Source organism: Candoia aspera, chromosome 6 (assembly GCF_035149785.1).
Source record: "Candoia aspera isolate rCanAsp1 chromosome 6, rCanAsp1.hap2, whole genome shotgun sequence".
NCBI classification, from domain to species: domain Eukaryota; kingdom Metazoa; phylum Chordata; class Lepidosauria; order Squamata; family Boidae; genus Candoia; species Candoia aspera.
In genome coordinates this window covers 50,456,698-50,469,149 of record NC_086158.1, presented here as the reverse complement: position 1 = coordinate 50,469,149, position 12,452 = coordinate 50,456,698, and the positions used below count along the sequence as shown (strand labels likewise).

At 37.4% G+C, this 12,452-nt stretch overlaps 1 protein-coding gene across 3 annotated transcripts in view; it reads right to left on the bottom strand.

Moving 5' to 3' along the window:
- Window positions 1-12,447, bottom strand: part of SLK (STE20 like kinase) — a 39,385-nt gene extending 26,938 nt beyond the window's left edge. For 2 of the 3 annotated variants that reach the window (XM_063307126.1, XM_063307127.1), the window contains exons 1-3: window positions 12,297-12,447; window positions 11,195-11,970; window positions 22-186 (exon numbers count right to left, since the gene is read on the bottom strand). In XM_063307126.1, the coding sequence (XP_063163196.1) occupies window positions 22-186; window positions 11,195-11,344 (315 nt within the window). In that variant the 5' untranslated portion in view covers window positions 11,345-11,970; window positions 12,297-12,447. The remainder of the gene's footprint in view (window positions 1-21; window positions 187-11,194; window positions 11,971-12,296) is intronic. The other variant, XM_063307128.1, reaches the window with a different exon arrangement.
- Between the last annotated feature and the right edge of the window lie 5 nt (window positions 12,448-12,452).

The following is a 12,452-nucleotide window of genomic DNA, read 5'->3' as shown; positions in this document are numbered from 1 at the left end:
TGAACAAAAGCAAACACTCACCCAAAGATTATTTTCATAATAAAAAGCATCAAGCAGTTTGACAATATTAGGATGATCACAGGATGCCAAGATATCAATTTCAACCATGTAGTCTTCAAGTTCTTCTTCAGATTTAGTATCAATGACCTTTGCAGCAGCAAGGACTTTTGTTTCTTTGTTCTGAGCCTGCAGAAAACATTAAAGCAGAACTTGTTGATTGTTTTATTCATTTATATTGCAGGCATTTTACCTGAGTGTTTTTCCATGTTATGGATATTTTGTAAATACATACTAGCATATACTGTATCATCTAGAATACATTATTAACCTCTCCTTCTTTGATTTATTCACTGACTCCATTCCTTCTTCCGCAGAGTCTTCAAGTTGGCACCATCTTACTTCTAGAACAGCTGCCTACTAAGTCTCTGGCAGAAAACAGAACACATCTATGTTGTCTAGATAGTATTATACTCTGTCCATGTCTTTCAAATATCAGTTCCATTTCAAATTAATTGGAGAACCAAAAAATAGAAAACACTGTATATGAAAGCAAAGGCACACATAACTGAGACTACACTAGGAATTCTCTACATGTAAAAACATGTGATCTACCACTATGCAATGGCCTCTTTGCAATACCACTTTGCTAAAGGTTATTGAGTATTCAAGACTATGTATCAGGTCAGACTCTTACACCTTACTGTGTATATAGATTTCTCAGATTCTTTCTCAAAACTATCAATAAAGACAATGATAATAAGTAACATATATTTGTTTTCTCTCTGTACTATTTACTATTTTTCCCACCCATGAGGGAGGGCACATACTTGGTGGTATACATACACTCCTATGTCAGGATAAATTCCATAAATCTGGTAATGGAGAGAGAATTCACAAAAGCTTACATATGCATAATATATTAGGTGCATTTTTAATTATCTGCAACACATTTGCAGTTTTACCACAACAGGCTTACGTAGCTATCCCTGAAATTGTAATAATCTTATGTCACTTCATTCTCTCAACATCCTTAGTCTACCAACTAGCAATCTTTAAACTATATGGCTATTATTATTAATACGATTTATAAGAAAGACTTAACAGTTAATACTTGCTATTAAATATTAGAACACATAAAAATATTTATAACTGTCATTTATTTATTTGATTTTGCCCCACCACAGCCTGACTACTCTCAACTGCTACAATGTCACAGTAAAAATACCAATGGAATTAAACATACAATCTAAATCCAAAAGCAAAACTAAAGTAGTAGAGAAAATTAGTAACAATAGATGTAGGTGATGTTACTAAATGGCTCTATGAAAAAGCTCTATTTTTAACAACTTCTTAAAAGCTACCAGGGAGGGAGCCAGTCTGATCTCAATGGGCAGCCCATTCCATAGTGCTGGCACTGCTACAGAGAAGCAGCACTTTCTAAATTGTCTACCCTGACATCCTGGAAATCTGGAACAAGAAGCCCTTCCCTACATGATCTAAGAGGCTGGGGATGGATCTACTTAAAGGAGGAGGTCCTGTAGGTACACAGGTGCCAAGTCATGAAGGCTTTATTGGTTAATGCCATCACTTTAAATTGTACTTGGAACTGAACCCATAACCAATGCAGGGTCTGTAATATAGGTGTAATATGCTCCCAACATTAGGAACCAGTTAAGATAATGGACCACATTACTAAGATATGGATCATATGGACCAATTTCAGTTAGTCCATATTCTGGACTAACTGCAATTTCCACAAATTCTTTAAAAGTAGTCCCATGTAAAGCAGCCAGGGATAACAATGGCAGCAAAGGAGAAGCCCAGTGTATGAACAGCAACTCCATCTTGCTTAGGTTCAATTTGAGCCTGTTCTCTCCCATTCAGACCCTCACAGCCACCAGGCACTGGGATAGAGCATCAAAAACATCATCTCCCCCACAAACTATGCTAGTGACATATATAGTAGTTGAGCATAATCAGCACACTGATGATACCGTAACCCTGAATTGTTGGATGACCTCCCCCAGTGGCTTAATATAGATGTTGAACTGAACCCTGTAGTACCCCATAAGTGAGGAGTCATCAGGCTGACCTCTCCTCCCTCACAACTGACTGAAACTGTCCCACAGAGGAAAGAGCAGAATCACTGCAAAAAGGTAACCCCAAATTTATTTTTACTAATCTAGAATCAACTTTAGAACATACTCTTAAGAATTTTCAAAATAATTACAGAAGTTCATGGCACCAATCCACAGATTTGTTCCTAGTATATTATACATACTTAATACCACTTATGAGGGCAATAGAAGAGGAAGAGACACAGATTAAAACCCATCATCCTTTAATTCATTCCTCAGTTATTAGAGGAAGGAGATATATATATAATGAAGAATTATCAGTCTGCATAGAAGTCTAAGTGCTAGCATAATTTTATACATACCTTTAAAAAAAAACCCTACCTCTCCTTTTCAACATAGTACTCTTATTCAGAGAGAGAGCGAGTGTGCACGCTTCTCAGAGTAGCTTGTACATCAATAAAAACAAAAACAGTTCTCGCTTTGAGGTTTGTAATCTCAGAAGAGAAGAGAAACCATTTTAAAAGTCTGTTCTAGCTGGATAATTATCACTTCCTATTCATAGGACCATTACTAACTGCTCTCTGGAAAGATTCCCAAAAGAAAGAAGTTCATATTATATTCTTGTTTCAAAAAATATCTGTCTATCATCTATTTATCTATCATCTATCTATCAAATTTATATAGCCACCCATCCTAACCTTATGATTCTGGGGGGCTCACAATGCAAAATATAAAAACAAGAAGTAACAAAACAACATTATAACAAAGCTTACATCCCTAAAAACTATAATCCAATCAAACCATACAAGTTGGGCTCTACTAACAACCTGACCCCAGAGCTGAGGCAAAAGCTAGGTCTTCAGGTTTTCCAGATGGTTAACAGGGTCAGGACTATCCAGATCCTTGGGGGATGCTGGTCCATAAGACTAAAGCTGCTGTGACAGAGAAGGCATGCTTCTTGGGTTGCATTAGATGACACTGTTTCAGAGAAGGGACTAGGAGTAAGCCCATCCTGTTGATCTGGCAGGACAGGCCAATATATCTGGGGATTGACAGTGCCTCAAGTAGTGGGACCCAGTACCATGTAAAGATTCATAGGTGGCCACCAGTACCTTAAATTGTACCTAGAAGCCTTTGCAGCCCACAAAGCAAAGGTGTTAAATGGGCATATCAGCCTGCACCCCAAACTCCCTGTACTGGTGTGTTCTGGAACAACAGCAGATTCTGAATGCTTTTCAAGCACAGGCCAATGCAGAGCATGTTGCAATAATCCAACCAGGAAGTGAGTAAAGCATGTGTTCCAGGAAGGGCACAACTGATTAAGCTGTGCAAAGGCCCGCTTGGCCACATCTGTCACCTGCTCATCAAGTAGGAGTCATGAGTCTAGAAGGACCCCTGAAATGTACAATTGAGTATAATCAGTGTATTGATGGTATTAATCCGAAGCTGCCACATAACTTCACCCAGCAGTTGTATACAGATGTTAAATAGGAATGGAACAGAGTTGAAACTTAGGTCATCTTGCACTGTAATATTTAATTATGACTGTAATATTTGTAAGCCACTTTGCTGGAATATGTATCCTACAAGATGGGATATAAATGTAAGAAACAAGTAGGAATGGAAATGAAATACAAACTTCCCCACAATTTGAAATTTATAAGACTATGATCAGAATACTACAATCACAATAATCAAATAGCCTTGTAAATCTAGTTAGCAGAATGGGACAAACCTTGCAATTCAGAGGTAACAATTTTTTTTCCTATGCTGATAATAACTGTAGTTATTTCAGTTTGAGCTCTTAACTGTATTTGGTTCAGCAGTTCTTTGTAAGCATAGTTACAAATAGGACACATATGCATTTTTGCAAGTGTTAACCATTTTCTTCTGTAATCTAAAGCTAAGAAAATATTAAAATGGTAATTATTTTCAAGGTGCCCTCTTTTAAACAGGAACATTTTTATGAAACTTAGACAAAACCAAGGAAAAACTCAGAAGCATTAAGTGTTTAGGAGATAAAAGCCATGTATTGTTTAATTCAGGGTCCATAACTGAGGATACTGTTATCTTATCCCACCCATGGTATTGTTCCTCTTCAAAACAGTAGCTCTACAAACCTCAGGAGAATCAGTAAACTAAATATGGATTTAAAACATAGATTCCTTGCACCCCAAAATATATTTTGGATAAACCCATATCAGTATCCAAATATTTGGGGCATTGTCCCCTGGAAGATAAGTAATAATTACCATTACTATAAACCTTCATGTACGTGAGACCAGATAACAACCACAAGAAAGAAGTACAAATGTACACCTGTAATTTAGTGTTGGGCTAAATCATACATATCTCAGAAGATGCTTTTGCACATAAATGCAAATAAAAGCAAAAAGATGTAGAAAAGAATAAACAAATAGAGCTCTGTAGGTTTGAACACTACTATTCCTCTGAAATCATTTTCCAGGGTCTTTTTCTAGGAAAGGAGAAACATTCTCTCTCTCTCTCAATCTTAAATGAACAATTCTTCAATATCATTAATTTTGTGTGTGTGTGTATGTGTGTGTGCGCGCCTTCGAGTCAGTCTTGACTCCAGGCAACTGCCTGGACAAGTCCCTACAGTTTTCTTGGCGAGATTTCGGAAGTCGTTTGCTACTTACTGTAAGCTTTGTGCCTAAGGCGGGACTAGAACTCAGTCTTCCGGTTTCTAGCCTGATTCCTTAACCACTATACCAAACTAACTCTAAGACAATTATTTGGAAACTAGTAATACCTCTGTTACAACACAAAAATGCACTGAATATTTTTGTAGTCTAATGTCATCAACCCCAAATATTTTCTCAAACAAAACACAACGTATGATGAATCTTTCCAAAAAGCCAATCAGTGTGCAATTTTATTAACAGCCTGTTAGCAGTGCAAAATGGCTGTCTGCTGAGACACTAGAAGTAGCCCAAGAAAGAAGGAAAGCAAAAGGCAACAGTGATAGGGGGAGATATGCCCAATTAAATGCAAAATTCCAGAGGTTAGCCAGAAGAGATAAGGAATTATTTTTAAACAAGCAATGCGTGGAAGTGGAAGAAGACAATAGAATAGGAAGGACAAGAGACCTCTTCCAGAAAATTAGAAACATCGGAGGTAAATTCCAGGCAAAAATGGGTATGATCAAAAACAAAGATGGCAAGGACCTAACAGAAGAAGAAGAGATCAAGAAAAGGTGGCAAGAATATACAGAAGACCTGTATAGGAAGGATAACAATATCGGGGATAGCTTTGACGGTGTGGTCAGTGAGCTAGAGCCAGACATCCTGAAGAGTGAGGTTGAGTAGGCCTTAAGAAGCATTGCTAATAGCAAGGCAGCAGGAGATGACGGCATCCCAGCTGAACTGTTCAAAATCTTGCAAGATGATGCTGTCAAGGTAATGCATGCTATATGCCAGCAAATTTGGAAAACACAAGAATGGCCATCAGATTGGAAAAAATCAACTTATATCCCCATACCAAAAAAGGGAAACACTAAAGAATGTTCAAACTATCGAACAGCGGCACTCATTTCACATGCCAGTAAGGTAATGCTCAAGATCCTGCAAGGTAGACTTCAGCAATTCATGGAGCGAGAATTGCCAGATGCACAAGCTGGGTTTAGAAAAGACAGAGGAACTAGGGACCAAATTGCCAATATCCGCTGGATAATGGAAAAAGCCAGGGAGTTTCAGAAAAACATCTATTTCTGTTTTATTGACTATTCTAAAGCCTTTGACTGTGTGGACCATAAGAAATTGTGGCAAGTTCTTAGTGGTATGGGGATACCAAGTCATCTTGTATGCCTCCTGAAGAATCTGTATAACGACCAAGTAGCAACAGTAAGAACAGACCACGGAACAACGGACTGGTTTAAGATTGGGAAAGGAGTACGGCAGGGCTATATACTCTCACCCTACCTATTCAACTTGTACGCAGAATGCATCATGCGACATGCTGGGCTTGAGGAATCCAAGGCTGGAGTTAAAATCGCTGGAAGAAGCATTAACAATCTCAGATATGCAGATGATACCACTTTGATGGCTGAAAGCGAAGAGGAACTGAGGAGCCTTATGATGAAGGTGAAAGAAGAAAGTGCAAAAGCTGGCTTGCAGCTAAACCTGAAAAAAACCAAGATTATGGCAACCAGCTTGATTGATAACTGGCATATAGAGGGAGAAAATGTAGAAGCAGTGAAAGACTTTGTATTTCTAGGTGCGAAGATTACTGGAGATGCTGACTGCAGTCAGGAAATCAGAAGACGCTTAATCCTTGGGAGAAGAACAATGACAAATCTCAATAAAATAGTTAAGAGCAGAGACATCACACTGACAACAAAGGTCTGCATAGTTAAAGCAAGGGTGTTCCCCGTAGTAACATATGGCTGCGAGAGCTGGACCATAAGGAAGGCTGAGAGAAGGAAGATAGATACTTTGGAACTGTGGTGTTGGAGGAACTCTGAGAGTGCCTTGGACTGCAAGAAGATCAAACCAGTCCATCCTCCAGGAAATAAAGCCAGACTGCTCACTTGAGGGAATGATATTAAAGGCAAAACTGAAATACTTTGGCCACATAATGAGAAGACAGGACACCCTGGAGAAGATGCTGATGCTAGGGAGAGTGGAAGGCAAAAGGAAGAGGGTCCGACCAGGGGCAAGGTGGATGGATGATATTCTAGAGGTGATGGATTCGTCCCTGGGGGAGCTGGGGGTGTTGACGACCGACAGGAAGCTCTGGTGTGGGCTGGTCCATGAAGTCACGAAGAGTCGGAAGCGACTAAACGAATAAACAACAAAGCACTGTAAATGTTAGTAGCCTTGTAATTATATATTAGGGCTGCACAATGCATTCAAAAGGGTGTTTCACAATATGCTAACAAGGCATTGCCCCTTTAAGCGTTAAGAGTCACTCCTGATTTAAGAATGTTCTGAAGGCTATTCAAAGCCGTCTCTCCCAATATTCATGTGCAGTCCCAGCATAAATTTTGTCAATGCATCCACAGATATGGAAGACTGTTGAAGCAGTTGAATGAGCCTTCCAGAGGATCAGCTGGTTTGAGAATACTTCACTCATGCCTGCCTGTCTGTCTATCTAGGCTCTTTCAAAGTTTTTCTACCAATGTTATCTTAATTCTTTTCCAATTTATTTTTATTTATTCATCCCCTCTTTTTCAAATGAATGAAATTCAAGACACTAAGAATAAATTATAATAATGTATCAATCAATACATACTCCAACAACCAATCTCCTGACCAGCAGAGCCAGAGCATGCTTGCCTTCATCCTTGCTGTCCCAGGCTACAGATAATGGAAAATGAAAACGCCTTCTGCAATGGACGGTATAAGCAACCACCGTGGAGCTACTCTTCCTTTGGCTGTTAAATGGGGTTAGATTGGTCTCCTGCTTACCATGTTATTTTCTGAGGGTTAGGAGATGCAGGCTTCCAGTAGCCATTCATTCCATTGCCAATATAAAGATATAGTATGTTTCTTCTCAGCTCTGCAGGGCAGAACCACGATAATACAGGAAATTAAATACAGAGACACTTCTCTGTCTATAACATCAAAGAATCAGAATGTTTATTTTTGGCCATAATGACCTTGAAACTCAGATTCTACACATAGCCTATGGATATTATTACATGCAGCTCAAAAGACAGAATACCTACTAATTCAGATAGAGTATCATTTATCTACAAACATTATGCATCTCCTTAAAGACTAGCATATTTATTGCAGTATACTGTATGCTTTCATGCGTTACAACTCCCTTTGTCAGATGCAACTTATCTGCTCTGTATCATCTATCACTTACAGCCAACAGTCATTGTTGACCGAACTGCTTATTCTTAAATGTTAGTTGACAATAAAACTGTGCCAATACAAATTTGTTTACTCTGGAAAAAATAAATGATTGAAGATTTTGTAACTCCATGGCAAATATTTATTGTTATGACACAAACTTCAGTTTTGTCATATGATCATCAAGAACGACTTTGTTCTTATTCTAATGAAATTCTTTGTTATAATCAGCCACAATTCTTGCAGAAATATCTCCCTACTGCAGTTTTAGTTTCGTCTAATATTTGTATGTATAATGGTTTTCAACCGTAACAATAAAAAAGATCTCATATGTATATATTATGAAAATCAAATACTTTAGCTAAGAAAATGACAATATAACAGTATAGTATAGAGTACTAGAAAGTATTTTACAGTAGTAAGAATAAAATTCAAGGGTAACTATAAAGCTGTAAACATAAACAGCTACGTTATACTAAATCAGACCATTCTTTTATTTAGCTCATTTTGTCAACATTGACGGGTGACAGTTCTTCAGGGTTTCAGCAGGCTATTTCCATACGGATAACAAGAAACCAAAGCTGGATCTTTTCTAAATGAAAAGTATTTTTTAGTATAATATAAATTTAGTTTATTTTGATTAACACACTGCTACTTCTGTTGTCAATCCACTTTGAACTGTTTTGTAAAAGCTTCCACATTATTATTAAATGTGGAAATTAAATTTTAGAATGGCAACCTGACTTCACTCCTTTCCTATTCTAAATGGATCTCTGCCAGCTCTCCAGAGCAACTTTTGGGGGAAGTTAGAGATGGGCCAGGGTACAGGATGAAGGAGAATGAGGGAAACTGTTTTATGCAATTCCTCTCAATTTATTTATTTTATATTAAGTTATTCCTCGCTGAAGGCAATATTGTCATAAACATGTCACCAATCAAGATTCAAACACATTAAGAAAAAAAATCCTATTTATTCTGTCAATATTGCAGAACTTCACAAGTTACAGAAGGTGAATTCTCACAGTCAAGAAACTGCCCTTAAAACAGTGCCTAGGAATGCATCCAATATAAAACTGAACTGGAAGGAAGACAAAAAGTCCTTCCTAGTAGAGAAGTTCATTAAAGCAAAAGGTAAAGATGCAAAGTACAAAACACTGCTTCCTTCTTTTTAAATAAATGTGTTTGAGATAGATAAGATTTAATTTATATCTTGGAAAAGATGACTGCTACCTAAAAGAATGGGTGGAACCAGTTTATATGTGTGAGCTGACACACAGAATGTATTCAAACATGACAAGACGACTTCAGATATTTAGTATGTACCTGGCACATAAGTGACTAATATAAAAGTACAAGAATCAACTTGCCTACCATGCTTCCTTGATCTGAGGGATTAAAACAAATTAAAAAGTTTGTATTATATCAACATTGAATGACTGCATTCAGTGGACTGGCCTACAGTGCTAAAAATATTGCCCCTCCAAAAAAAGTTATACTGGCTGTAATTCAAAATCTCAATTTGTAATCCAAATCTAAGATTAGACATCGACTGTTAGCAGCTTTATGACTGACATGCACAAAATGCAGTCCAAATAATGACTGAAGTAGAAAGAAAATCACCAGCATAGGTCATATGAAAAATAAAATCAGCAAAGCTGATCATACATGTTTGTATATTAAAAATATATTATTCAAAGCAAAGTTTCTTAGCCAGGCCTTCCAACTTTTGGGAAAGTATGAGAGACTTCCTGAAGTATGTGGGATTGGGCTCTGAGTTACCTTAACTCAATCAACAGCTGTCAACACTGGCAATGGCCCATTACCCCACCCCCACTGCACCTTGAGCCCTTTTCACCAAGGTTCTGTAGAGTCCCCAAACTCTCTGAAGTTTTCCAAAGGGCTCAGGAGCCTGCAGGGAATGGATAGAAATCTTTACTTACATGAAGTGAACTTTGTTCTGTTAAATTATATCAGAATCCAAGCCACATTTTTAAGCTGTTGACAATTAAATCCAAACAATAAAAAAAGTTTCACATTTAAGTTTAAAAACTGCCAGTTTAATATTCTGTATGATTTTTTGTCCTTAATGGTTTTTTAAAAAAGTTATCTACTGTAGGAAAAGCTTAGTATAGTTTTTTAAAAAAAGTCACAGAATAGGTGGGCCACCTGAAGTTCTTAGTCACTAATAAAGTGTGGTCATAGGAAGCTCTGGCTTCTTTCTCACTGGATAGCTAGTAAGCAGTAAATAAATTACTAGCTTTTTACTGACATTCATGGAGGGAAATAAAAAGCCGAATACCACTAAATGGGCAACTGATCACCAAATCAAATGACTGGTAGGGTGAAACGGCTGAGTTGTGAATGTTATGAGGCAAGAAATGTGAAAAGTTCAATGAGGTGTGGAAGGAATGCATACACATGTGAACCCCTAATATGGCAATTTATAACACTGAAAGAGTTGCCCATTAATTCATTACAGGAATTCAAGTATACTATGTATAATAGCAAATCTCTGTTCATATCACCAACAATAACCCCATTATGAATCCAACATTGCAGTGTTACCTAGGAAACACACAAGGAAAGCATATCTCATATCATGAATTAGACTACAATACTAAATGTACTTCCTACTTGTAGGAAAAGAACAATATTAAGTAAGAGTCCTTTGAAATCAGGAGGCCTATAAGTTGTATAATGATAAATAACATGCTGTCTTGATGAGCTCATGTATTAAGATATATGTTCACCACCCACAATAAATCAGCAGTGTGAAGCTCCAAAAGCAAATAAATATTAGAGAAGCCATAAACTTTTTAGAAGCTGTTTTCTAAATATATTTTCAGTATCTAACCTTCAAGCAACTGAAATCTTTAAGGTAAAGGAAAACGTGTATTATATGAAAACTCCAAACAACCACTTAACCGAAATGTGAGCACTGTTTTCTTCTATCTACAGAAAATCCCACATATTTCTATTTTTAATGAGCACAGACAGCAGAAAAATACAGACAAAAAATAACTTTGCAATATGATGTCATGGAGAAGAATGGGTCTATGTTCCAAGAACTTTTTTCAGTTGTTTTATTCTAAGCAGTGATTAAAAATTCTAACTTTTATCACTAATTTTGACAACTACTTATGTCCAAGAAAAATCCATCATTTTTACTATACCATGTAAAAATAGTCCAACATTCAACAACATCGTGAATTTTAGTGTTGTTAAATTCATATGAAACAGGACCTAGAAAAGTACAATTTATGAAAAGAGCATCCAATAAGAAACATCTCTTACCTTAAATACTTTTCCAAAAGCACCATCACCCAATTCTCCTATAATTTCCCAATAATCTTCTGGGTTCAAATCTCTCTTGACATGCTCATACTGTTTCTTCTTCTTTTCTCCTCCCAACTTGAAGATCTTACGAAAGTTAAAGAAGGACATATTTGCCCTTTTTAGTTCAAAAACTATTTTAAAAATCTTCTGACAAAAATTAAAGCAGTTTTCCCTGCTGTATGGTCTAAAAGGAAAAAAGGTACAAAATTGTAACCACTATTATGTGTGTCAGTAATGCTGCTGCTAAGAAAGGAGCAGATGGGGGAGTTTTGCAACCTAGATTTCAGATCCAGCACACAATAATCCAATGTCAACCAGAGCAAGTAGCAGCCGCATGCAGTTTCCCTCAAATTTATCCCTCCAGGTTTAATAACCTAATAACCATATAATTAGTATTAAGTTCTTAAAATCACAGAATGCATATGACCAGGCTCCAGAGACACTATCCAAAAAGATGTGTTGGTTGTAACAGTCTGAAAGTTGAGGACTGAAAAAAATTGCCCACTTGATTCTCCACGATGAAGGATCCAATATTAAATGGCGAGCATTTGTGCAAAAAGCAGACAGCTGTATTCAAGTCCTGCCCCTTATTGAATAGCACAGACTACAAGCACCATGTCAGATACAACCCTTTTCCTTGGTGGGTGACAACTTCAGCAATCTATGAGAATGAAAAACATGCATCTTGTTTTCTACACTGGGAAAACAGACTTTTCTTCAAGGCAGCATTTCATCTATCGGAAGAGATGCAAGAGACAAAATAAGTGGCATAATAAGAATTTACTCCTCAATAAACTATTTTTTAAATTCTTCCCCATCAAACAGTATATTACATACATTAAAAATGAAATAAAAAGTTATTACCTATGGAAAAAACAGAGCTATATGAAAAAGCCTCCCCCCCTTTTTTTCTTCTTCTTCGTTTTAGAAAGATGGAAGGAAAATAGGTTGGAAGAAAAATAGTTTTTCCAGGGAAAAGCAGCAACCCTCGATGGTGGCAGCTCCTTTTCTTTACCAACAAAAAGGGGGAGGGGGAAAGAGATGAGAATGAGAAACTCACCAGCGAGGACGGATTTTTGCCTCCCCTCCGCAGAAGAGGAGATGGGGAGGATAACGCCCGCCGCTTTCAGCGGTCTCACTTCCTGTGCCTCCCCCACTCCTCCAGACGGGGCGGAGCACAGCAAGAAGCTTTGGTGGACCGGCTTCCTCCGCTCCT